Here is a 25000-nt window from a genome sequence, read left to right on the forward strand (position 1 = left end):
ACTATAACCAGTACTACCATTACTACTTTAGACACTACCACTACTATAACCAGTCACTACAACTCACTATAACAGTCAATACCACTACTATAACATAACAGTCACTACCAACTACTATAACAGTCACTACACTACTATAACCAGTCACTACCACTACTATAAACAGCTCACTACCACTAAATAACTATAACCAGTCACTACCATTACTACTGGAGACACTACCACTACTATAACCAGTCACTACCACTACTATAACCAGTCACTACCACTACTATAACCAGTCACTACCACTACTATAACTATAACCAGTCACTACCACTACTATAACTATAACCAGTCACTACCCTCAAATGAAAGCTGACAGAGTCTGCACTTTAACCTCATTGTCATTGTTTCATTTCAAATCCAAAGTGCTGGAACAACAAAACTGTCACTTGGAGCTCACTGCGTACGTGTGTGTGTGTGTGTGTGTGTGTGTGTGTGTGTGTGTGTGTGTGTGTGTGTGTGCGTGCGTGCGTGCGTGCGTGCGTGCGTGCGTGCGTGCGTGCGTGCGTGCGTGCGTGCGTGCGTGCGTGCGCGCGCGCGCGTGCGTGTGTGTGTGTGTGTGCGTGTGTGCTGGGGCAGACACACAGAGAGACATCTGGCATTAGTAAATGTCAGAGTGGGCATCAGCTGGGAGGCTGTAATGGTTAAACATCAGCTGGGAGGCTGTAATGGTTAAACATCAGCTGGGAGGCTGTAATGGTTAAAACATCAGCTGGGAGGCTGTAATGGTTAAAAAATCAGCTGGGAGGCTGTAATGGGTTTGTTAAACATCAGCTGGAGGCTGGAATGGTTTAAAACATCAGCTGGGAGGCTGTAATGGTTAAAACATCAGCTAGGAGGCTGTAATGGTTAAAACATCAGCTGGGAGGCTGTAATGGTTAAAACATCAGCTGGGAGGCTGTAATGGTTAAAACATCAGCTAGGAGGCTGTAATGGTTAAAACATCAGCTGGGAGGATGTAGGTTAAACATCAGCTGGGGGCTGTAATGGTTAAACATCAGCTGGGAGGCTGTAATGGTTAAAACATCAGCTGGGAGGCTGTAATGGTTAAGCATCAGCTGGGAGGCTGTAATGGTTAAATCATCAGCTGGAGGGCTGTAATGGTTAAACATCAGCTGGGGAACTGTAATGGTTAAAACATCAGCTGGGAGGCTGTAATGGTTAAAAACATCAGCTTGGAGGCTGTAATGGTTAAAACATCAGCTGGGAGGCTGTAATGGAAAACATCAGCTGAGGCTGTAATGGTTAAACATCAGCTGGGAGGCTGTAATGGTTAAAACATCAGCTGGGATGGTAATGGTTAAACATCAGCTGGGGGCCGTAATGTAAACATCAGCTGGGAGGCTGTAATGGTTAAAACATCAGCTGGGAGGCTGTAATGGTTAAGCATCAGCTGGGAGCTGTAATGGTTAAAACATCAGCTGGGAGGCTGTAATGGTTAAAACATCAGCTGGGAGGCTGTAATGGTTAAAACATCAGCGTCGGGAGGCTGTAATGGTTAAAACATCAGCTGGGAGGCTTTAATGGTTAAAACATCAGCTGGGAGGGCTGTAATGGTTAAAACATCAGCTGGGAGGCTGTAATGGTTAAAACATCAGACTGGGAGGCTGTAATGGTTAAACATCAGTGGGGCTGTAATGGTTAAAACATCAGCTAGGAGGCTGTAATGGTTAAAACATCAGCTGGGAGGCTGTAATGGTTAAAAACATCAGCTGGGAGGCTGTAATGGTTAAAACATCAGCTGGGAGGCTGTAATGGTTAATCAATCAATCAATCAAGTTTATTTTATATAGCCCTTCGTACATCAGCTAATATCTCGAAGTGCTGTACAGAAACCCAGCCTAAAACCCAAACAGCTAGCAATGCAGGTGTAGAAGCACGGTGGCTAGGAAAAACTCCCTAGAAAGGCCAAAACTAGGAAGAAACCTAGAGAGGAACCAGGCTATGAGGGGTGGCCAGTCCTCTTCTGTGTGCCGGGTGGAGATTATAACAGAACTATGCCAAGATGTTCAAAAATGTTCATAAGTGACAAGCATGGTCAAATAATAATCATGAATAATTTTCAGTTGGCTTTTCATAGCCGATCATCAAGAGTTGAAAAACAAAAAGGTCTGGGACAGGTGGCGGTTCCATAACCGCAGGCAGAACAGTTGAAACTGGAATAGCAGCAAGGCCAGGCGGACTGGGGACAGCAAGGAGTCACCACGCCCGGTAGTCCCGACGTATGGTCCTAGGGTCAGGTCCTCCGAGGAAAGAAAGAGAGAAGAGAAAATTAGAGAGAGCCAAGATTTTCAAAATGTTCATAAATGACAAGCATGGTCAAATAATAATCAGGAATAAATCTCAGTTGGCTTTTCATAGCCGATCATTAAGAGTTGAAAACAGCAGGTCTGGGACAGGTAGGGGTTCGTACCGCAGGCAGAACAGTTGAAACTGGAAATGCAGCAAGGCCAGGCGGACTGGGGACAGCAAGGAGGCATCATGCCCGGTAGTCCTGACGTATGGTCCTAGGGCTAGGTTCTCAGAGAGAGAGAAAGAAGAGGAGAACGAGAGAATTAGAGAGAGCATACTTAAATTCACACAGGACACTGGATAAAGACAGCAGAAGTAATCCAGGTATAACCAACTGACCCTAGCCCCCGACACAAACTACTGCAGCATAAATACTGGAGGCTGAGACAGGAGCGGTCAGGAGACACTGTGGCCCCATCCGAAGATACCCCGGACAGGGCCAAACAGGAAGGATATAACCCCACCCACTTTGCCAAAGCACAGCCCCCGCACCACTAGAGGGATATCTTCAACCACCAACTTACAATCCTGAGACAAGGCCGAGTATAGCCCACAAAGATCTCCACCACAGCACAAACCAAGGGGGGGCGCCAACCCAGACAGGAAGATCACGTCAGTAACTCAACCCACTCAAGTGAAGCACCCCTCCTAGGGACGGCATGAAAGAGCACCAGTAAGCCAGTGACTCAGCCCCTGTAATAGGGTTAGAGGCAGAGAATCCCAGTGGAGAGAGGGGAACCGGCCAGGCAGAGACAGCAAGGTTAAAACATCAGCTGGGAGGCTGTAATGGTTAAACATCAGATGGGAGGCTGTAAGGGTTAAAACATCAGCGGGAGGCTGTAATGGTTAAAACATCAGCTGGGGGCTGTAATGGTTTAAAACTCAGCTAGTGACATCAGCTGGGAGGCTGTAATGGTTAAAACATCAGCTGGGAGGCTGTAATGGTTAAAACATCAGCTGGGAGGCTGTAATGGTTAAAACATCAGCTGGGAGGCTGTAATGGTTAAAACATCAGCTGGGAGGCTGTAATGGTTAAAACATCAGCTGGGAGGCTGTAATGGTTAAAACATCAGCTGGGAGGCTGTAATGGTTAAAACATCAGCTGGGAGGCTGTAATGGTTAAAACATCAGCTGGGAGGCTGTAATGGTTAAAACATCAGCTGGGAGGCTGTAATGGTTAAAACATCAGCTGGGAGGCTGTAATGGTTAAAACATCAGCTGGGAGGCTGTAATGGTTAAAACATCAGCTGGGAGGCTGTAATGGTTAAAACATCAGCTAGGGAGGCTGTAATGGTTAAAACATCAGCTGGGAGGCTGTAATGGTTAAAACATCAGCTGGGAGGCTGTAATGGTTAAAACATCAGCTGGAGGCTGTAATGGTTAAAACATCAGCTGGGAGGCTGTAATGGTTAAAACATCAGCTGGGAGGCTGTAATGGTTAAAACATCAGCTGGGAGGCTGTAATGGTTAAAACATCAGCTGGGAGGCTGTAATGGTTAAAACATCAGCTGGGAGGCTGTAATGGTTAAAACATCAGCTGGGAGGCTGTAATGGTTAAAACATCAGCTGGGAGGCTGTAATGGTTAAAACATCAGCTGGGAGGCTGTAATGGTTAAAACATCAGCTGGGAGGCTGTAATGGTTAAAACATCAGCTGGGAGGCTGTAATGGTTTAAAACATCAGCTGGGAGGCTGTAAGGTTAAACATCAGCTGGGAGGCTGTAATGGTTAAAACATCAGCTGGGAGGCTGTAATGGTTAAAAACATCAGCTGGGAGGCTGTAATGGTTAAAACATCAGCTGGGAGGCTGTAATGGTTAAAACATCAGCTGGGAGGCTGTAATGGTTAAAACATCAGCTGGGAGGCTGTAATGGTTAAAACATCAGCTGGGAGGCTGTAATGGTTAAAACATCAGCTGGGAGGCTGTAATGGTTAAACATCAGCTGGGAGGCTGTAATGGTTAAAACATCAGCTGGGAGGCTGTAATGGTTAAAACATCAGCTAGGGAGGCTGTAATGGTTAAAACATCAGCTGGGAGGCTGTAATGGTTAAACATCAGCTGGGGGCCTGTAATGGTTAAACATCAGCTGGGAGGCTGTAATGGTTAAAACATCAGCTGGGAGGCTGTAATGGTTAAAACATCAGCTGGGAGGCTGTAATGGTTAAAACATCAGCTGGGAGGCTGTAATGGTTAACATCAGCTGGGAAGGCTGTAATGGTTAAGCATCAGCTGGGAGGCTGTAATGGTTAAAACATCAGCTGGGAGGCTGTAATGGTTAAACATCAGCTGGGAGGCTGTAATGGTTAAAACATCAGCTGGGAGGCTGTAATGGTTAAACATCAGCTGGGAGGCTGTAATGGTTAAAACATCAGCTGGGAGGCTGTAATGGTTAAAACATCAGCTGGGAGGCTGTAATGGTTAAAACATCAGCTAGGAGGCTGTAATGGTTAAAACATCAGCTGGGAGGCTGTAATGGTTAAAACATCAGCTGGGAGGCTGTAATGGTTAAACATCAGCTGGGAGGCTGTAATGGTTAAAACATCAGCTGGGAGGCTGTAATGGTTAAAACATCAGCTAGGAGGCTGTAATGGTTAAAACATCAGCTGGGAGGCTGTAATGGTTAAACATCAGCTGGGGGCCTGTAATGGTTAAACATCAGCTGGGAGGCTGTAATGGTTAAAACATCAGCTGGGAGGCTGTAATGGTTAAGCATCAGCTGGGAGGCTGTAATGGTTAAATCATCAGCTGGGAGGCTGTAATGGTTAAAACATCAGCTGGGAGACTGTAATGGTTAAAACATCAGCTGGGAGGCTGTAATGGTTAAAACATCAGCTGGGAGGCTGTAATGGTTAAAACATCAGCTTGGAGGCTGTAATGGTTAAAACATCAGCTGGGAGGCTGTAATGGTTAAAACATCAGCTAGAAGGCTGTAATGGTTAAAACATCAGCTGGGAGGCTGTAATGGTTAAACATCAGCTGGGAGGCTGTAATGGTTAAACATCAGCTGGGGGCCTGTAATGGTTAAACATCAGCTGGGAGGCTGTAATGGTTAAAACATCAGCTGGGAGGCTGTAATGGTTAAGCATCAGCTGGGAGACTGTAATGGTTAAAACATCAGCTGGGAGGCTGTAATGGTTAAAACATCAGCTAGGAGGCTGTAATGGTTAAAACATCAGCTGGGAGGCTGTAATGGTTAAAACATCAGCTGGGAGGCTGTAATGGTTAAAACATCAGCTGGGAGGCTGTAATGGTTAATCAATCAATCAATCAAGTTTATTTTATATAGCCCTTCGTACATCAGCTAATATCTCGAAGTGCTGTACAGAAACCCAGCCTAAAACCCCAAACAGCTAGCAATGCAGGTGTAGAAGCACGGTGGCTAGGAAAAACTCCCTAGAAAGGCCAAAACCTAGGAAGAAACCTAGAGAGGAACCAGGCTATGAGGGGTGGCCAGTCCTCTTCTGGCTGTGCCGGGTGGAGATTATAACAGAACTATGCCAAGATGTTCAAAAATGTTCATAAGTGACAAGCATGGTCAAATAATAATCATGAATAATTTTCAGTTGGCTTTTCATAGCCGATCATTAAGAGTTGAAAAACAACAGGTCTGGGACAGGTGGCGGTTCCATAACCGCAGGCAGAACAGTTGAAACTGGAATAGCAGCAAGGCCAGGCGGACTGGGGACAGCAAGGAGTCACCACGCCCGGTAGTCCCGACGTATGGTCCTAGGGCTCAGGTCCTCCGAGAGAAAGAAAGAGAGAAGGAGAAAATTAGAGAGAGCCAAGATTTTCAAAAATGTTCATAAATGACAAGCATGGTCAAATAATAATCAGGAATAAATCTCAGTTGGCTTTTCATAGCCGATCATTAAGAGTTGAAAACAGCAGGTCTGGGACAGGTAGGGGTTCCGTAACCGCAGGCAGAACAGTTGAAACTGGAATAGCAGCAAGGCCAGGCGGACTGGGGACAGCAAGGAGGCATCATGCCCGGTAGTCCTGACGTATGGTCCTAGGGCTCAGGTTCTCAGAGAGAGAGAAAGAAAGAGAGAACGAGAGAATTAGAGAGAGCATACTTAAATTCACACAGGACACTGGATAAGACAGCAGAAGTACTCCAGGTATAACCAACTGACCCTAGCCCCCCGACACAAACTACTGCAGCATAAATACTGGAGGCTGAGACAGGAGCGGTCAGGAGACACTGTGGCCCCATCCGAAGATACCCCCGGACAGGGCCAAACAGGAAGGATATAACCCCACCCACTTTGCCAAAGCACAGCCCCCGCACCACTAGAGGGATATCTTCAACCACCAACTTACAATCCTGAGACAAGGCCGAGTATAGCCCACAAAGATCTCCACCACAGCACAAACCAAGGGGGGGCGCCAACCCAGACAGGAAGATCACGTCAGTAACTCAACCCACTCAAGTGACGCACCCCTCCTAGGGACGGCATGAAAGAGCACCAGTAAGCCAGTGACTCAGCCCCTGTAATAGGGTTAGAGGCAGAGAATCCCAGTGGAGAGAGGGGAACCGGCCAGGCAGAGACAGCAAGGTTAAACATCAGCTGGGAGGCTGTAATGGTTAAACATCAGCTGGGAGGCTGTAATGGTTAAACATCAGCTGGGAGGCTGTAATGGTTAAAACATCAGCTGGGAGGCTGTAATGGTTAAAACATCAGCTAGGAGGAGGCTGTAATGGTTAAAACATCAGCTGGGAGGCTGTAATGGTTAAAACATCAGCTGGGAGGCTGTAATGGTTAAACATCAGCTGGGAGGCTGTAATGGTTAAAACATCAGCTGGGAGGCTGTAATGGTTAAAACATCAGCTGGGAGGCTGTAATGGTTAAAACATCAGCTGGGAGGCTGTAATGGTTAAACATCAGCTAGGAGGCTGTAATGGTTAAAACATCAGCTGGGAGGCTGTAATGGTTAAAACATCAGCTGGGAGGCTGTAATGGTTAAAACATCAGCTGGGAGGCTGTAATGGTTAAACATCAGCTGGGAGGCTGTAATGGTTAAGACATCAGCTGGGAGGCTGTAATGGTTAAACATCAGCTGGGAGGCTGTAATGGTTAAAACATCAGCTAGGAGACTGTAATGGTTAAAACATCAGCTGGGAGGCTGTAATGGTTAAACATCAGCTGGGAGGCTGTAATGGTTAAAACATCAGCTGGGAGGCTGTAATGGTTAAAACATCAGCTGGGAGGCTGTAATGGTTAAAACATCAGCTGGGAGGCTGTAATGGTTAAAACATCAGCTGGGAGGCTGTAATGGTTAAAACATCAGCTGGGAGGCTGTAATGGTTAAAACATCAGCTGGGAGGCTGTAAGGGTTAAACATCAGCTGGGAGGCTGTAATGGTTAAAACATCAGCTGGGAGGCTGTAATGGTTAAAACATCAGCTAGGGGGCTGTAATGGTTAAAACATCAGCTGGGAGGCTGTAATGGTTAAAACATCAGCTGGGAGGCTGTAAGGGTTAAACATCAGCTGGGAGGCTGTAATGGTTAAAACATCAGCTGGGAGGCTGTAATGGTTAAAACATCAGCTGGGAGGCTGTAATGGTTAAAACATCAGCTAGGAGGCTGTAATGGTTAAAACATCAGCTGGGAGGCTGTAATGGTTAAAACATCAGCTAGGAGGCTGTAATGGTTAAAACATCAGCTGGGAGGCTGTAATGGTTAAAACATCAGCTGGGAGGCTGTAATGGTTAAAACATCAGCTAGGAGACTGTAATGGTTAAACATCAGCTGGGAGGCTGTAATGGTTAAAACATCAGCTGGGAGGCTGTAATGGTTAAAACATCAGCTGGGAGGCTGTAATGGTTAAAACATCAGCTGGGAGGCTGTAATGGTTAAAACATCAGCTGGGAGGCTGTAATGGTTAAAACATCAGCTGGGAGGCTGTAAGGGTTAAACATCAGCTGGGAGGCTGTAATGGTTAAAACATCAGCTGGGAGGCTGTAATGGTTAAAACATCAGCTGGGAGGCTGTAATGGTTAAAACATCAGCTAGGAGGCTGTAATGGTTAAAACATCAGCTGGGAGGCTGTAATGGTTAAAACATCAGCTAGGAGGCTGTAATGGTTAAAACATCAGCTGGGAGGCTGTAATGGTTAAAACATCAGCTGGGAGGCTGTAATGGTTAAAACATCAGCTAGGAGACTGTAATGGTTAAACATCAGCTGGGAGGCTGTAATGGTTAAAACATCAGCTGGGAGGCTGTAATGGTTAAACATCAGCTGGGAGGCTGTAATGGTTAAAACATCAGCTGGGAGGCTGTAATGGTTAAAACATCAGCTGGGAGGCTGTAATGGTTAAAACATCAGCTGGGAGGCTGTAATGGTTAAAACATCAGCTGGGAGGCTGTAATGGTTAAAACATCAGCTGGGAGGCTGTAATGGTTAAAACATCAGCTGGGAGGCTGTAATGGTTAAACATCAGCTGGGAGGCTGTAATGGTTAAAACATCAGCTGGGAGGCTGTAATGGTTAAAACATCAGCTGGGAGGCTGTAATGGTTAAACATCAGCTGGGAGGCTGTAATGGTTAAAACATCAACTGGGAGGCTGTAATGGTTAAAACATCAGCTGGGAGGCTGTAATGGTTAAAACATCAGCTGGGAGGCTGTAATGTTTAAACATCAGCTGGGAGGCTGTAATGGTTAAACATCAGCTAGGAGGCTGTAATGGTTAAAACATCAGCTGGGAGGCTGTAATGGTTAAACATCAGCTGGGAGGCTGTAATGGTTAAACATCAGCTGGGAGGCTGTAATGGTTAAAACATCAGCTGGGAGGCTGTAATGGTTAAAACATCAGCTGGGAGGCTGTAATGGTTAAACATCAGCTGGGAGGCTGTAATGGTTAAAACATCAGCTGGGAGGCTGTAATGGTTAAAACATCAGCTGGGAGGCTGTAATGGTTAAAACATCAGCTGGGAGGCTGTAATGGTTAAAACATCAACTGGGAGGCTGTAATGGTTAAACATCAGCTGGGAGGCTGTAATGGTTAAAACATCAGCTGGGAGGCTGTAATGGTTAAACATCAGCTGGGAGGCTGTAATGGTTAAAACATCAGCTGGGAGGCTGTAATGGTTAAAACATCAGCTAGGAGGCTGTAATGGTTAAACATCAGCTGGGAGGCTGTAATGGTTAAACATCAGCTGGGAGGCTGTAATGGTTAAAACATCAGCTGGGAGGCTGTAATGGTTAAAAAATCAGCTGGGAGGCTGTAATGGTTAAAACATCAGCTAGGAGGCTGTAATGGTTAAATCGATGTGTTCCTGTATAAGATAGAGGGTCTGAGCATCGCGCGTGTGTACGTGTACACACACACACACACACACACACACACACACACACACACACACACACACACACACACACACACACACACACACACACACACACACACACACACACACACACACACACACACACACACACACACACACACACACACACATTTCCAGTGTTGCTGCTCACTGTAACCTGAGAGTCAGCAGCAGGATATGACCTGTTGACATCTTGGTTTTTAAATGATGCTTCTATTTCTCCCTTTCAGTAACTGATACCCTGGGTGGAAGGAGTGGAGAGGAAGGAGGGTATATAAATCACATCAACGTTTATTGGTCACGTACACTGGTTATCAGGTGTTATAGCAGGTGCAGCTAAATGATTGTGCTGTTCCAACACTACAGTAGAATGCAAATCAGTCAATTTAAATAAAGTAATTAGGCCCTAATCTATGGATTTCACATGACTGGGAATACAGATGTGCATCTGTTGGTCACAAATACAAGGTGTGGATCAGAAAACCAGTCAGTATCTGGTGTGACCACCATTTAGCCTCATGCAGCGCGACACATCTCCTTCGCATAGAGTTGATCAGGCTGTTGATTGTGGCTTGTGGAATGTTGTCCCACTCCTCTTCAATGGCTGTGCTACGTTACTGGATATTGGCGGGACCTGGAACACGCTGTCGTACACGTCAATCCAGAGCGTCCCAAACATGCTCAGTGAGTTTCGTGGCTGGTGAGTATGCAGGCCATGGAAGAACTGGGACATTTTCAGCTTCCAGGAGTTGTGTACAGATCCTTGCAAAGGGGTGTGCATTATTATGAGGTGATGGCGGCGGATGAATGGCACGACAATGGGCCTCAGGATCTCGTCGCGGTGTCTCTGTGCATTAAAATTGTCATTGTGTTCCTTGTTCGTAGCTTATGCCTGCCCATACCATAACCCCACCGCCACCATGGGGAACTCTATTCACAACGTTGACATCATCAAACCGCTCACCCACATGACACCATACACGTGGTCTGAGGTCGTGATGCCGGTTGGACGTACTGACAAATTCTCTAAAACGACATTGGAGGCGGCTTATGGTAGAAAGATTTACATTTAATTATCTGGCAACAGCTCTGGTGGACATTCCTGTAGTCAGCATGCCATTTCCACACTCCCTCAAAACTTGAGACATCTGTGACATTGTGTTGTGTGACAAAACTGCACATTTTAGAGAGGCCTTTAATTGTCCCCAGCACAAGGTGCACCTGTGTAATGATAATGCTGTTTAATCAGCTTCTTGATATGCCACACCTGTCAGGTGGATGGATCATCTTGGCAAAGGAGAAATGCTCACTAACAGGGACGGAAACAAATTTGTGCACGAAATTTAAACAAATAAGCTTTTATTTCAGCTCATGAAACATGGGACCAACACTTTACGTGTCGCGTTTTATATTTTTGGTTCAGTGTATAATATATATCTATATATAGCAGTACGGTGTAAATGTGCTCCTTCAGATCAACCCTGGCAGGCCTAATGGTTAAAGAGACAGGGCAGCAACCAGAGATACGATGGTGAAACACATTGCTGAGGAGGGAGCCAACGACCGGAGCGTGCACACAAACACACACACACACACACACACACACACACACACACACACACACACACACACACACACACACACACACACACACACACACACACACACACACACACACACACACACACACACACACACACACACACACACACACACACACACACACACACACACAGGATTAGGATTAGTGGATTAGTAAAGATCAACCAGTTTATAGAGCTGATCAATTACACACACTGAATGTCTGACTGTCTGAGTGAATGTCTGAGTGACTGTCTGACTGTCTGAGTGACTGTCTGAGTGACTGTCTGAGTGAATGTCTGACTGTCTGAGTGACTGTCTGAGTGACTGTCTGAGTGACTGTCTGAGTGAGTGACTGTGTGACTGTCCGACTGACTGACTGACTGTCTGAGTGACTGTCTGAGTGAGTGACTGTTACTGAGTGACTGTCTGAGTGACTGACTGACTGTCTGAGTGACTGTCTGACTGACTGTCTGAGTGAGTGACTGTGACTGTGTGACTGTCCGACTGACTGACTGTCCACTGCTTGTGAATGAACCCGGGAAATTAGCAATGATGAATTAGAAATGATACAAGAGGAATTAGCTACTGAACTCTAAATATATCCTCATCACTGTAGAAATGAAACAGGGACATTCTGTGACATATAATTAGATTATGTTTCCAAAAAGAACCTTGATGATTATGTTGGAATCAGAACTCCAGAACGTTTGTTACTAAATAAACACATGTCGATAACAAAGTACTTAATTAATATGGAAATGTATAGATTCATTAAGATAGGGATGCTGATTGTTATTACGAATATATTTAGAGCGATATCAAAATCAAATCAAATGTATTTATATAGCCCTTCGTACATCAGCTGATGTCACAAAGTGCTGTACAGAAACCCAGCCTAAAACCCCAAACAGCAAGCAATGCAGGTGTAGAAGCACGATGGCTAGGAAAAACTCCCTAGAAAGGCCAAAACCTAGGAAGAAACCTAGAGAGGAACCAGGCTATGAGGGGTGGCCAGTCCTCTTCTGGCTGTGCCGGGTGAAGATTATAACAGAACATGGCAGTGCTTCTACACCTGCATTGCTTGCTGTTTGGGGGTTTTAGGCTGGGTTTCTGTACAGCACTTTGTGACATCAGCTGATGTACGAAGGGCTATATAAATTGATTTGATTTGATTTGATGGCCAAGATGTTCAAATGTTCATAGATGACCAGCAGGGTCAAATAATCATATATTTATCAAACCACAGCCATGTAAATATTATGGTGTTTTATTGATACTGTTTTGTTTTACAGCCTGAATTCAAAATGGATCGATTTTCTTTCCCTCTCACCCGTCTACACACAATACTTCATAATGACAAAGTGAAAACATGTTCTTATGCAGTTCGTAAACAAAACTATTAAAAATTAAAAACAGAAATATCTAATTTACATAGGTATTCATACCCCTGATTCAATACTTTGTAGAAGCACCTTTGGCAACGATTACAGCTGTGAGTCTTTCTGGGTAAATCTTTAATAGCTTTGCACACCTGGATTGTGTAACATTTGCCCATTTATTCATTTCAACATTCTGTCAAATTGGTTGTTGATCATTGCTAGACAACAATTTACAGGTCTTGCCATAGATTTTTAAGTCAAAAAACTGTAACTTGGAAACTCAGGAAAATTAACAGTCTTCTTGGTAAGCAACTAGTGTAGATTTGGCCTTGTGTTTTAGGTTATTGTCCTGCTGAAAGTGGAATTCATCTCCCAGTGTCTGGTGGAAAGCAGACTGAACCAGGTTTTTTTTCTAGGATTTTCAATGTTTGTCACGTGTACTCCCTCCCCGGCCTCTAGGTCATCAGGCTGCTGATTATCTCGCACACCTGTCACCATCGTCAAGCGCACCTGTCACCATCGTCAAGCACACCTGTCACCATCGGCAAGCACACCAGCGCCTCATGACACTCACCTGGACTCCATCACCTCCTTGATTATCTTCCCTATATATGGCCCTCTTGGTTCTTTCCTCAGGTGTTATTGACTCTGTTTCATGTCAGTGTGTTTCGTGTTTATTGTTTATTTATTAAAACACTCACTCTCTGAACTTGCTTCCTGACTCTCAGCGCACATCGTTACAATGTTCTGTTTTTTTTAAATCCTGATAAATTCCCCATTTCTTAACGATTACAAAGCATACAACATGATGCAGCCACCACTATACTTGAAAATATGGAGAGTGGTACTCAGTAATGTGTTGTATTAGATTTGCCCCAAACATAACATATTGTTTGCAGTATTACTTTAGTGCCTTGTTGCAAACAGAATGCAGGTTTGGGACTATTCACAAAAATTGCTGTAATTTATAAACGATTCACCCGATATGGATGAAAATACCCTCAAATTAAGATGACAGTGGAGGGTCATGTGACCAATGGGCGTTATAGTCACTAGAACTCTGCAAACCTAATACCTCTGCTTTATATTTTCTTAAATTATTTCGATAATGAACTCTTAAAAAATAGACCCAAAACGGACTAATTTATAGAAACATCTGAAGGATGATCAATGGAAACAGGATGTACCTGAGCTCAATTTGGAGTCTCATAGTAAAGGGTCTGAATAACTATGTAAATAAGGTATTTATGTTGTTGTTTAAAAAAAAATAAAAAAATTAATGTTTACTGTATTTATATTGTATATATTGTGTGTATATTTTGTGTAAATTCCTCTCTCTGTAAATGTATTTGATGAATAAAAGTGATTCTGATTCTGATATATTGTAGTGCAGTATTCAAAATAAAGCATGAGAAACTATCAAGGCACAAGACGAGACCCAAACGCAGACACAGGAGGCAGATGGGTTGGAGTCTTACAATGTTTATTAATCCAATAGGGTAGGCAAGAGAATGGTCGTGGACAGGCAAAAAGGTCAAAACCAGATCAGAGTCCAGGAGGTACGAGTGGCAGACAGGATCGTGGTCAGGCAGGCGGGAACAAAGTCCAGAAACAGGCAAGGGTCAGAACCGGGAGGACTAGAAAAAGGAGAATGCAAAAAGCAGGAGAAGGGAAAAAAGCTGGTTGACTTGGAAACATACAAGACTGAGAGACAGGAAACAGGGATAAATACACTGGCACAGAGAGACAGGAAACACAGGGATAAATACACTGGTACAGAGAGACAGGAAACACAGGGATAAATACACTGGGGACAACAAGTGACACCTGGAGGAGGTTTAGACAATAACGAGGACAGGTGAAACAGATCAGGGTGTGACAGAAACACTGAGGTTCTCTGTCTTTGCTGGGTCTCAGCATGTGTAGATGTTGGATTACTGAACACAACATGGGGACGGGAGGAGACGTCTGCCAGGCAATATGCACAGCATGACTCACTCTGTATGTTCCTCGCTCTCCCTCCCCTCTGTCTCTCTCTCTCTCTTTCTCTCTCTCTTATCTATTTATATCTCTCCATTTATTTCTCTCTCTCTTTCCCTCTAATTCTCATTTAGGGATTCGCTAGTTTTTGCAACCAGTTCTTCAAAGGAAAATCAGCTCACCATCTGGTGATGCGGTCAGGCCACGAGGCCTGCTCTGCTCTGGTCTGTCAGTTCTCAGCTCACATCCAACTACATTCATAGATTTACTCTGCATTCTACATTCATGGAAAGGATTAAGGAATCTCTCTCCAAAGAGCTGGGAGGTTTATGTATTCTAGAACAGTCTAAACAGAACATTCCCGTTGATGTATTCTAGAACAGTCTAGATGGAACATTCTAGTTTATGTATTCTAGAACAGTCTAGATGGAACATTCTAGTTTATGTATTCTAGAACAGTCTAAACAGAACATTCTCGTTGATGTATTCTAGAACAGTCTAGATGGAACATTGTAGTTTATGTATTCTAGAACAGTCTAAACAGAACATTCTCGTTGATGTATTCTAGAACAGTCTAAACAGAACATTCTCATTGATGTATTCTAGAACAGTCTAGATGGAACATTGTAGTTGATGTATTCTAGAACAAGAATATTTTACAATCCCACTGTATGACATGTTGAATCCATGCAGTAGTCCAAGGGGAGAACAAAACCACAACAGGACCACATGTATTCTGAACACTATGATTTCAGTCTGACTCTGGGTACAATTGAATTCCATTTAACCCCCGAAGACATGCTACTTTACACCTCTCCCTGTAAATAATGAATGAAGTTTAGGTAACGGAGATCAAGTTGTTTAATGGTAATGAGCGTATAATTATATTCACAATGTGTTGTTATAAAACAGGATGCTGGATGCTAACTGGTTGGTAGCAGGAAGTTATTCATCATCATTCCCGCAAAATGCAAAGATGCCATAATTCCATTTCAAGTCTCAATGCACATCCACTGTCTCACAGCCCAACCAGGCATTCATAAACTTCATCCACTGTCCCACAGCCCAACCAGGCATTCATAAACTTCATCCACTGTCCCAAAGCCCAACCAGGCATTCATAAACTTCATCCACTGTCCCAAAGCCCAACCAGGCATTCATAAACTTCATCCACTGTCTCACAGCCCAACCAGACATTCATAAACTTCATCCACTGTCCCGCAGCCCAACCAGGCATTCATAAACTTCATCCACTGTCCCAAAGCCCAACCAGGCATTCATAAACTTCATCCACTGTCTCACAGCCCAACCAGACATTCATAAACTTCATCCACTGTCTCACAGCCCAACCAGGCATTCATAAACTTCATCCACTGTCTCACAGCCCAACCAGACATTCATAAACTTCATCCACTGTCCCAAAGCCCAACCAGGCATTCATAAACTTCATCCACTGTCCCAAAGCCTAACCAGGCATTCATAAACTTCATCCACTGTCTCACAGCCCAACCAGACATTCATAAACTTCATCCACTGTCCCGCAGCCCAACCAGGCATTCATAAACTTCATCCACTGTCCCAAAGCCCAACCAGGCATTCATAAACTTCATCCACTGTCCCAAAGCCCAACCAGACATTCATAAACTTCATCCATTGTCCCACAGCCCAACCAGGCATTCATAAACTTCATCCACTGTCCCACAGCCCAACCAGGCATTCATAAACTTCATCCATTGTCCCACAGCCCAACCAGACATTCATAAACTTCATCCATTGTCCCACAGCCCAACCAGGCATTCATAAACTTCATCCATTGTCCCACAGCCCAACCAGGCATTCATAAACTTCATCCATTGTCCCAAAGCCCAACCAGACATTCATAAACTTCATCCACTGTCTCACAGCCCAACCAGACATTCATAAACTTCATCCATTGTCCCAAAGCCCAACCAGGCATTCATAAACTTCATCCACTGTCCCAAAGCCCAACCAGGCATTCATAAACATCATCCACTGTCTCACAGCCCAACCAGGCATTCATAAACTTCATCCACTGTCTCACAGCCCAGCCAGGCATTCATAAACTTCATCCACTGTCCCACAGCCCAGCCAGGCATTCATAAACAGTTTATATCTCACCACAGTGTTATCTCACCACAGTGTATATCTCAACACAGTGTTATCTCACCACAGTTTATATCTCACCACAGTGTTATCTCACCACAGTGTATATCTCACCACAGTGTATATCTCACCACAGTGTATATCTCATCACAGTGTATATCTCACCACAGTGTTCTCACCACAGTGTTATCTCACCACAGTGTATATCTCATCACAGTGTTATCTCACCACAGTGTTCTCACCACAGTTTATATCTCACCACAGTTTATATCTCACCACAGTGTATATCTCACCACAGTGTATATCTCACCACAGTGTTAACTCACTACAGTGTATATCTCACCACAGTGTATATCTCATCACAGTGTTATCTCACCACAGTGTTCTCACCACAGTGTTATCTCACCACAGTGTATATCTCACCACAGTGTATATCTCACCACAGTGTATATCTCATCACAGTGTATATCTCACCACAGTGTTCTCACCACAGTGTTATCTCACCACAGTGTATATCTCACCACAGTGTATATCTCATCACAGTGTATATCTCACCACAGTGTATATCTCATCACAGTGTTATCTCACCACAGTGTTCTCACCACAGTTTATATCTCACCACAGTGTTCTCACCACAGTGTTATCTCACCACAGTGTATATCTCACCACAGTGTATATCTCACCACAGTGATCTCACCACAGTGTATATCTCACCACGATGTTATCTCACCACGATGTTATCTCACCACAGTGTTCTCACCACAGTGTTATCTCACCACAGTGTATATCTCATCACAGTGTTCTCACCACAGTGTATATCTCACCACAGTGTTCTCACCACAGTGTTATCTCACCACAGTGTATATCTCATCACAGTGTTCTCACCACAGTGTATATCTCACCACAGTGTTATCTCACCACAGTGTTATCTCACCACAGCAGGTCAGGAACACATAAGATAAAGAACAATTAATCTTAGACCCTTTATAACATCTGACTTGTTGACCAATGGCATTACTGTAAAGTGAACCTCCAATCAGATATCAGACCTACAGGATGTAAAGACAAATGAACCTTTCCTACCCAGAATTCCTGAGACGACGTTACCTCTCCTACCCAGAGGTGTGACAAGAGGGGGTTGGTGAGATAATGCATCATTCCTGAGACGACGTTACCTCTCCTACCCAGAGGTGTGACAAGAGGGGGTTGGTGAGATAATGCAGAATTCCTGAGACGACGTAATCTCTCCTACCCAGAGGTGTGACAAGAGGGGGTTGGTGAGATAATGCATCATTCCTGAGACGACGTTACCTCTCCTACCCAGAGGTGTGACAAGAGGGGGTTGGTGAGATAATGCAGAATTCCTGAGACGACGTAATCTCTCCTACCCAGAGGTGTGACAAGAGGGGGTTGGTGAGATAATGCATCATTCCTGAGACGACGTTACCTCTCCTACCCAGAGGTGTGACAGGAGGGGGTTGGTGAGATAATGCAGAGTTCCTGAGACGACGTTACCTCTCCTACCCAGAGGTGTGACAAGAGGGGGTTGGTGAGATAATGCAGAGTTCCTGAGACGACATAACCTCTCCTACCCAGAGGTGTGACAAGAGGGGGTTGGTGAGATAATGCATCATTCCTGAGACGACGTTACCTCTCCTACCCAGAGGTGTGACAAGAGGGGGTTGGTGAGATAATGCAGAATTCCTGAGACGACGTAATCTCTCCTACCCAGAGGTGTGACAAGAGGGGGTTGGTGAGATAATGCATCATTCCTGAGACGACGTTACCTCTCCTACCCAGAGGTGTGACAGGAGGGGGTTGGTGAGATAATGCAGAGTTCCTGAGACGACGTTACCTCTCCTACCCAGAGGTGTGACAAGAGGGGGTTGGTGAGATAATGCAGAGTTCCTGAGACGACATAACCTCTCCTACCCAGAGGTGTGACAAGAGGGGGTTGGTGAGATAATGCATCATTCCTGAGACGACGTTACCTCTCCTACCCAGAGGTGTGACAAGAGGGGGTTGGTGAGATAATGCATCATTCCTGAGACGACATAACCTCTCCTACCCAGAGGTGTGACAAGAGGGGGTTGGTGAGATAATGCAGAGAAGGCTGAATTCCTAAGACAACACAAAGGAAATGATCGCATAAAGAGTCACTTCATGGGCTTGGCCACACTACGAAATCAACATCACCAACTACTATGTTAGCTTGCTATCCTATGGACTCGCTAACCATTTACTAGTCGATGCCTACCGGTATGTAATTAATATTTATTAAATCATTATTTATTGAAGTTCTTGTCTGTCTCTCATCATCGTTGACCCTCTGCTTGCTAGCGAGCTAGCTAGCTAGCTACATTCCCACTGCGCCCGGCCCGCCACAGGAGTCGCTGGAGCGCGATGAGACAAGGATATCCCTACCGGCCAAACCCTCCCTAACCCGGACGACGCTAGGCCAATTGTGCGTCGCCCCACGGACCTCCCGGTCGCGGCCGGCTGCGACAGAGCCTGAGCGCGAACCCAGAGTCTCTGGTGGCGCAGCTAGCGCTGCGATGCAGTGCCCTAGACCACTGCGCCACCCGGGAGGCCCCCAAGCTAGCTACATTCCAATGATTTGTTTTAGCATAGCAGCGTGGAATGAAACGAATGAAGGGTTAAAACATCCCTAAAGAATGAACGACCAGCCTGTTGGATTAGCAACTTTTGAACCTCAGAACTAACAGCTGGACTATATTGTCACGCCCTGACCATAGAGAGACTTTTTTATTCTCTATCTTGGTTAGGTCGGGGTGTGACTAAGGGGGGGGGGGGTGTTCTTATCTAGGTGTTTTATGTCTATGTTGGCCTGATATGGTTCCCAATCAGAGGCAGCTGTTTATCCTTGTCTCTGATTGGGGATCATATTTAGGTAGCCATTTTCCCCACTGTGTTTTGTGGGATCTTGTTTCTGTGTAGTTGCCTGTGAGCACTGCTTGAGCGTCACGTATCGTTTATTCTTTTTTTTGTTCGGTTCTCTTATAAATAAAAAGATGTCGAACCGATTTCACGCTGCGCTTTGGTCTGAGTATGATTACAACGACTGGATTAAATCATCTGTTGGAAGGATGAAACAAATCAAATATACTCGTTAAAATAATGTTTTTAAAGAAAACATGTTGTTTTGTCTTTTTGTTGTTGTTGTTGTTGTATATGTGTCACGTTCCTGACCTGTTTTCCTTGTTTTTGTATGTGTTTAGTTGGTCAGGGCGTGAGTTGGGGTGGGCATTCTATGTTATGTGTTTCTATGTTGGGTTAAATGTGTTGCCTGATATGGTTCTCAATTAGAGGCAGGTGTTTGACGTTTCCTCTGATTGAGAACCATATTAAGGTAGGCTGTTCTCACTGTTTGTTGGTGGGTGATTGTTCCTGTGTCTGTGTCTGTATGCACCACACGGAACTGTTTCGTGTTTTCGTTCGTTTGTGTAGTCTGTACCTGTTCGTGCGTTCTTCGTGTATATGTAAGTTCTCAAGTTCAGGTCTGTCTACTTCGTTTTGTTGTTTTGTATTTTCCAAGTGCTTTTTCGTGTTCGTCTTGTCGTTAATAAATATTCATTATGTCTTCATTCAACGCTGCGTTTTGGTCCGACCCTTACTCCTTCTCCTCATCCGAGGAGGAGGCATTAGACAGCCGTTACAATATGTTGGCAACCGTTTTATAAAAGCAATAAGGCCTTCACAAACCCTTGGAATTATTGTGTGTTATCTCCCTCTCCTCAGGTCTGTTTTCCTTGGCTTCGCCTCGGGTCTTAAAACAACCCTTTTAGTCGGGTGTTATCACACGATAATCCCCAGGTTCTCATGCCTTATTGCTTAAATAAATCATTCAACACGTTAGGTAGGGTTAAATGCCATATTAACCTTATTTGACCATGCTGGTCATTTATGAACATTTTGAACATCTTGGCATAGTTCTGTTATAATCTCCACCCGGCACAGCCGGAAGAGGACTGGCCACCCCTCATAGCCTGGTTCCTCTCTAGGTTTCTTCCTAGGTTTTGGCCTTTCTAGGGAGTTTGTCCTAGCCACCGTGCTTCTACACCTGCATTGCTTGCTGTTTTGGGGGTTTTAGGCTGGGTTTCTGTACAGCACTTTGAGATATCGGCTGATGTACGAAGGGCTATATAAATAAATTTGATTTGATTTGATTTGAAATGGGCTTGAGTCCTAAATGTCACCCTATTCCCTATGTAGTGCACTACTTTAGACCAGGGCCCTATTCCCTATGTAGTGTACTACTTTAGACCAGGGCCTTATTCCCTTTGTAGTGCACTACTGTCGACCAGGGCCCTATTCCCTAAGTAGTGCACTACTGTCGACCAGGGCCCTATTCCCTAAGTAGTGCACTACTGTCGACCAGGGCCCTATTCCCTAAGTAGTGCACTACTGTCGACCAGGGCCCATAGAGAATAGGGTACCATTTAGGATGGAGCTAAGGTTAATATGGCACTGAGGTCCTCTGTACACTTCTCATCACAGGGACATTATTCTAGTATCCTGGTATGCAGATCTGTTGCCTTGCCAACTCCCACTTGACAGTGGACCCTATGAGATGGGCAAGACAGCGCAAATAGATCTGGAAACCAGACACGCCCACAGTGTCTGGACGGGCGGTGTATCATACAGGGGACTGTGACTGTCTGTTTTCCCTGTGGAGTAGACGGGAGCCAAGTTACACAGGGGATGAAGGGGGTGATTGAGGGGCGAGGAAGAGGCTGGGGAGAGTGGCTGAAGGGGGTGATGGAGGGACAAGGAGGAGTTGGCCTGGGGCGAGGGGCTGACGGGGGTGATGGAGGAGTTGGCCTGGGGCGAGGGGCTGAAGAGGGTGATGGAGGGGCGAGGAGGAGTTGGCCTGGGACGAGGGGCTGAAGAGGGTGATGGAGGGGCGAGGAGGAGTTGGCCTGGGGTGAGGGGCTGTAGGGGGTGATGGAGGGGCGAGGAGGAGTTGGCCTGGGGCGAGGGGCTGAAGAGGGTGAGGGAGGGGCGAGGAGGAGTTGGCCTGGGGCGAGGGGCTGAAGAGGGTGATGGAGGGGCGAGGAGGAGTTGGCCTGGGGCGAGGGGCTGTAGGGGGTGATGGAGGGGCGAGGAGGAGTTGGCCTGGGGCGAGGGGCTGAAGAGGGTGATGGAGGGGCGAGGAGGAGTTGGCCTGGGGCGAGGGGCTGAAGAGGGTGATGGAGGGGCGAGGAGGAGTTGGCCTGGGGCGAGGGGCTGAAGAGGGGGAGGGAGGGGCGAGGAGGAGTTGGCCTGGGGCGAGGGGCTGAAGAGGGTGAGGGAGGGGCGAGGAGGAGTTGGCCTGGGGCGAGGGGCTGAAGGGGGTGATGGAGGGACGAGGAGGAGTTGGCCTGGGGCGAGGGGCTGAAGAGGGTGATGGAGGGGCGAGGAGGAGTTGGCCTGGGACGAGGGGCTGAAGAGGGTGAGGGAGGGGCGAGGAGGAGTTGGCTTGGGGCGAGGGGCTGAAGAGGGTGATGGAGGGGCGAGGAGGAGTTGACCTGGGGCGAGGAGGAGTTGACCTGGGGCGAGGGGCTGAAGAGGGTGATGGAGAGGCGAGGAGGAGTTGGCCTGGGGCGAGGGGCTGAAGAGGGTGATGGAGAGGCGAGGAGGAGTTGGCCTGGGGCGAGGGGCTGAAGAGGGTGAGGGAGGGGCGAGGCGGAGTTGGCCTGGGGCGAGGGGCTGAAGAGGGTGATGGAGGGGCGAGGAGGAGTTGGCCTGGGGCGAGGGGCTGAAGAGGGGGAGGGAGGGGCGAGGAGGAGTTGGCCTGGGGCGAGGGGCTGAAGAGGGTGATGGAGAGGCGAGGAGGAGTTGGCCTGGGGCGAGGGGCTGAAGGGTGTGAGGGAGGGGCGAGGAGGAGTTGGCCTGGGGCGAGGGGCTGAAGGGGGTGATGGAGGGGCGAGGAGGGGTTGGCCTGGGGCGAGGGGCTGAATGGGCTGAGGAAGGTTGAATAGGGGACAGGGCAGAGCTAGGTAATGAGAATGGGTAATGGAATTCTACTAATGGATCCTAATCCTTCCCTGAAGAGTGGGCCGGGAGACCCTCCAGAGGTGTTCAGCTCAGAGAGTGTCAGACCGTTAATGTTGGAGCCTGTCTGATAGCATAATGGGGAAAATCAGTGCCTATACTTTCCCTCAAATTTAAACACTTTCCATTTGTTCTGGGACCCTGGGGATAAGGTCTAGTACTGCAGTCTGCAGACTGGTACTGTGGTAATGACTATAGATACATTCATATCCAGTATCTTATTAGATATAATTGATTTAAGGCTGTTGTTAAAGCAGTATCAAATATGTGCTGCAAATCGGGATGAGAGGGAGATTAACATGTTCCACACTGAGTTAGCCCACTGAGTTAGCCCACTGAGTTAGCCCACTGAGTTAGCCCACTGAGTTAACCCACTGAGTTAACCCACTGAGTTAACCCACTGAGTTAACCCACTGAGTTAGCCCACTGAGTTAGCCCACTGAGTTAGCCCACTGAGTTAGCTCACTGAGTTAGCCCACTGAGTTAGCCCACTGAGTTAGCTCACTGAGTTAGCCCACTGAGTTAGCTCACTGAGTTAGCCCACTGAGTTAGCTCACTGAGTTAGCTCACTGAGTTAGCCCACTGAGTTAGCTTACTGAGTTAACCCACTGAGTTAGCCCAAGGCTACTCATCACATAAGGCATGTCTGCTTGTGACCAGACCTCTCCTCTAGTCTCCATCTTGGAGTGAGCAAGCGGCAGGTCAGGATGCAGCGCCACAAACACACAAACACAGGGACTTTAGAACACAGCAATGCAAATGTGGATGATTTTTTAGACCTATCATTGGTGTGTGGTTGGGCTAGCACCATGGCTAAACCATCAGATCTGAGTAACAGTGCTATCTGTAGTTACCTGTAGTGTACAGTAGTAACAGTGCTATCTGTAGTTACCTGTAGTGTACAGCAGTAACAGTGCTATCTGTAGTTACCTGTAGTGTACAGCAGTAACAGTGCTATCTGTAGTTACCTGTAGTGTACAGCAGTAACAGTGCTATCTGTAGTTACCTGTAGTGTACAGCAGTAACAGTGCTATCTGTAGTTACCTGTAGTGTACAACAGTAACAGTGCTATCTGTAGTTACCTGTAGTGTACAGCAGTAACAGTGCTATCTGTAGTTACCTGTAGTGTACAGCAGTAACAGTGCTATCTGTAGTTACCTGTAGTGTACAGCAGTAACAGTGCTATCTGTAGTTACCTGTAGTGTACAGTAGTAACAGTGCTATCTGTAGTTACCTGTAGTGTACAGCAGTAAGAGTGCTATCTGTAGTTACCTGTAGTGTACAGCAGTAACAGTGCTATCTGTAGTTACCTGTAGTGTCCAGCAGTAACAGTGCTATCTGTAGTTACCTGTAGTGTACAGCAGTAACAGTGCTATCTGTAGTTACCTGTAGTATACAGCAGTAACAGTGCTATCTGTAGTTACCTGTAGTGTACAGCAGTAACAGTGCTATCTGTAGTTACCTGTAGTGTACAGCAGTAACAGTGCTATCTGTAGTTACCTGTAGTGTACAGCAGTAACAGTGCTATCTGTAGTTACCTGTAGTGTACAGCAGTAACAGTGCTATCTGTAGTTACCTGTAGTGTAGAGTAGTAACAGTGCTATCTGTAGTTACCTGTAGTGTCCAGCAGTAACAGTGCTATCTGTAGTTACCTGTAGTGTACAGCAGTAACAGTGCTATCTGTAGTTACCTGTAGTGTACAGCAGTAACAGTGCTATCTGTAGTTACCTGTAGTGTACAGCAGTAACAGTGCTATCTGTCGTTACCTGTAGTGTACAGTAGTAACAGTGCTATCTGTAGTTACCTGTAGTGTACAGCAGTAACAGTGCTATCTGTAGTTACCTGTAGTGTACAGCAGTAACAGTGCTATCTGTAGTTACCTGTAGTGTACAGCAGTAACAGTGCTATCTGTAGTTACCTGTAGTGTACAGCAGTAACAGTGCTATCTGTAGTTACCTGTAGTGTACAACAGTAACAGTGCTATCTGTAGTTACCTGTAGTGTACAGCAGTAACAGTGCTATCTGTAGTTACCTGTAGTGTACAGCAGTAACAGTGCTATCTGTAGTTACCTGTAGTGTACAGCAGTAACAGTGCTATATGTAGTTACCTGTAGTGTACAGCAGTAACAGCGCTATCTGTAGTTACCTGTAGTGTACAGCAGTAACAGTGCTATATGTAGTTACCTGTAGTGTACAGCAGTAACAGCGCTATCT

General features: G+C 45.9%; 1 protein-coding gene across 1 annotated transcript in view; it reads right to left on the reverse strand.

Annotated features, from left to right (window-relative positions):
- Positions 1–25000, reverse strand: part of LOC120040139 (extensin-like) — a 107866-nt gene that overhangs the window by 63476 nt on the left and 19390 nt on the right. Inside the window, exon 2 of the mRNA XM_038985390.1 lies at positions 21356–22695. Coding sequence (XP_038841318.1) covers positions 21356–22695 — 1340 coding nt within the window. The remainder of the gene's footprint in view (positions 1–21355; positions 22696–25000) is intronic.

This window comes from Salvelinus namaycush, unplaced genomic scaffold (genome assembly GCF_016432855.1).
Source record: "Salvelinus namaycush isolate Seneca unplaced genomic scaffold, SaNama_1.0 Scaffold328, whole genome shotgun sequence".
Classification (NCBI taxonomy): domain Eukaryota; kingdom Metazoa; phylum Chordata; class Actinopteri; order Salmoniformes; family Salmonidae; genus Salvelinus; species Salvelinus namaycush.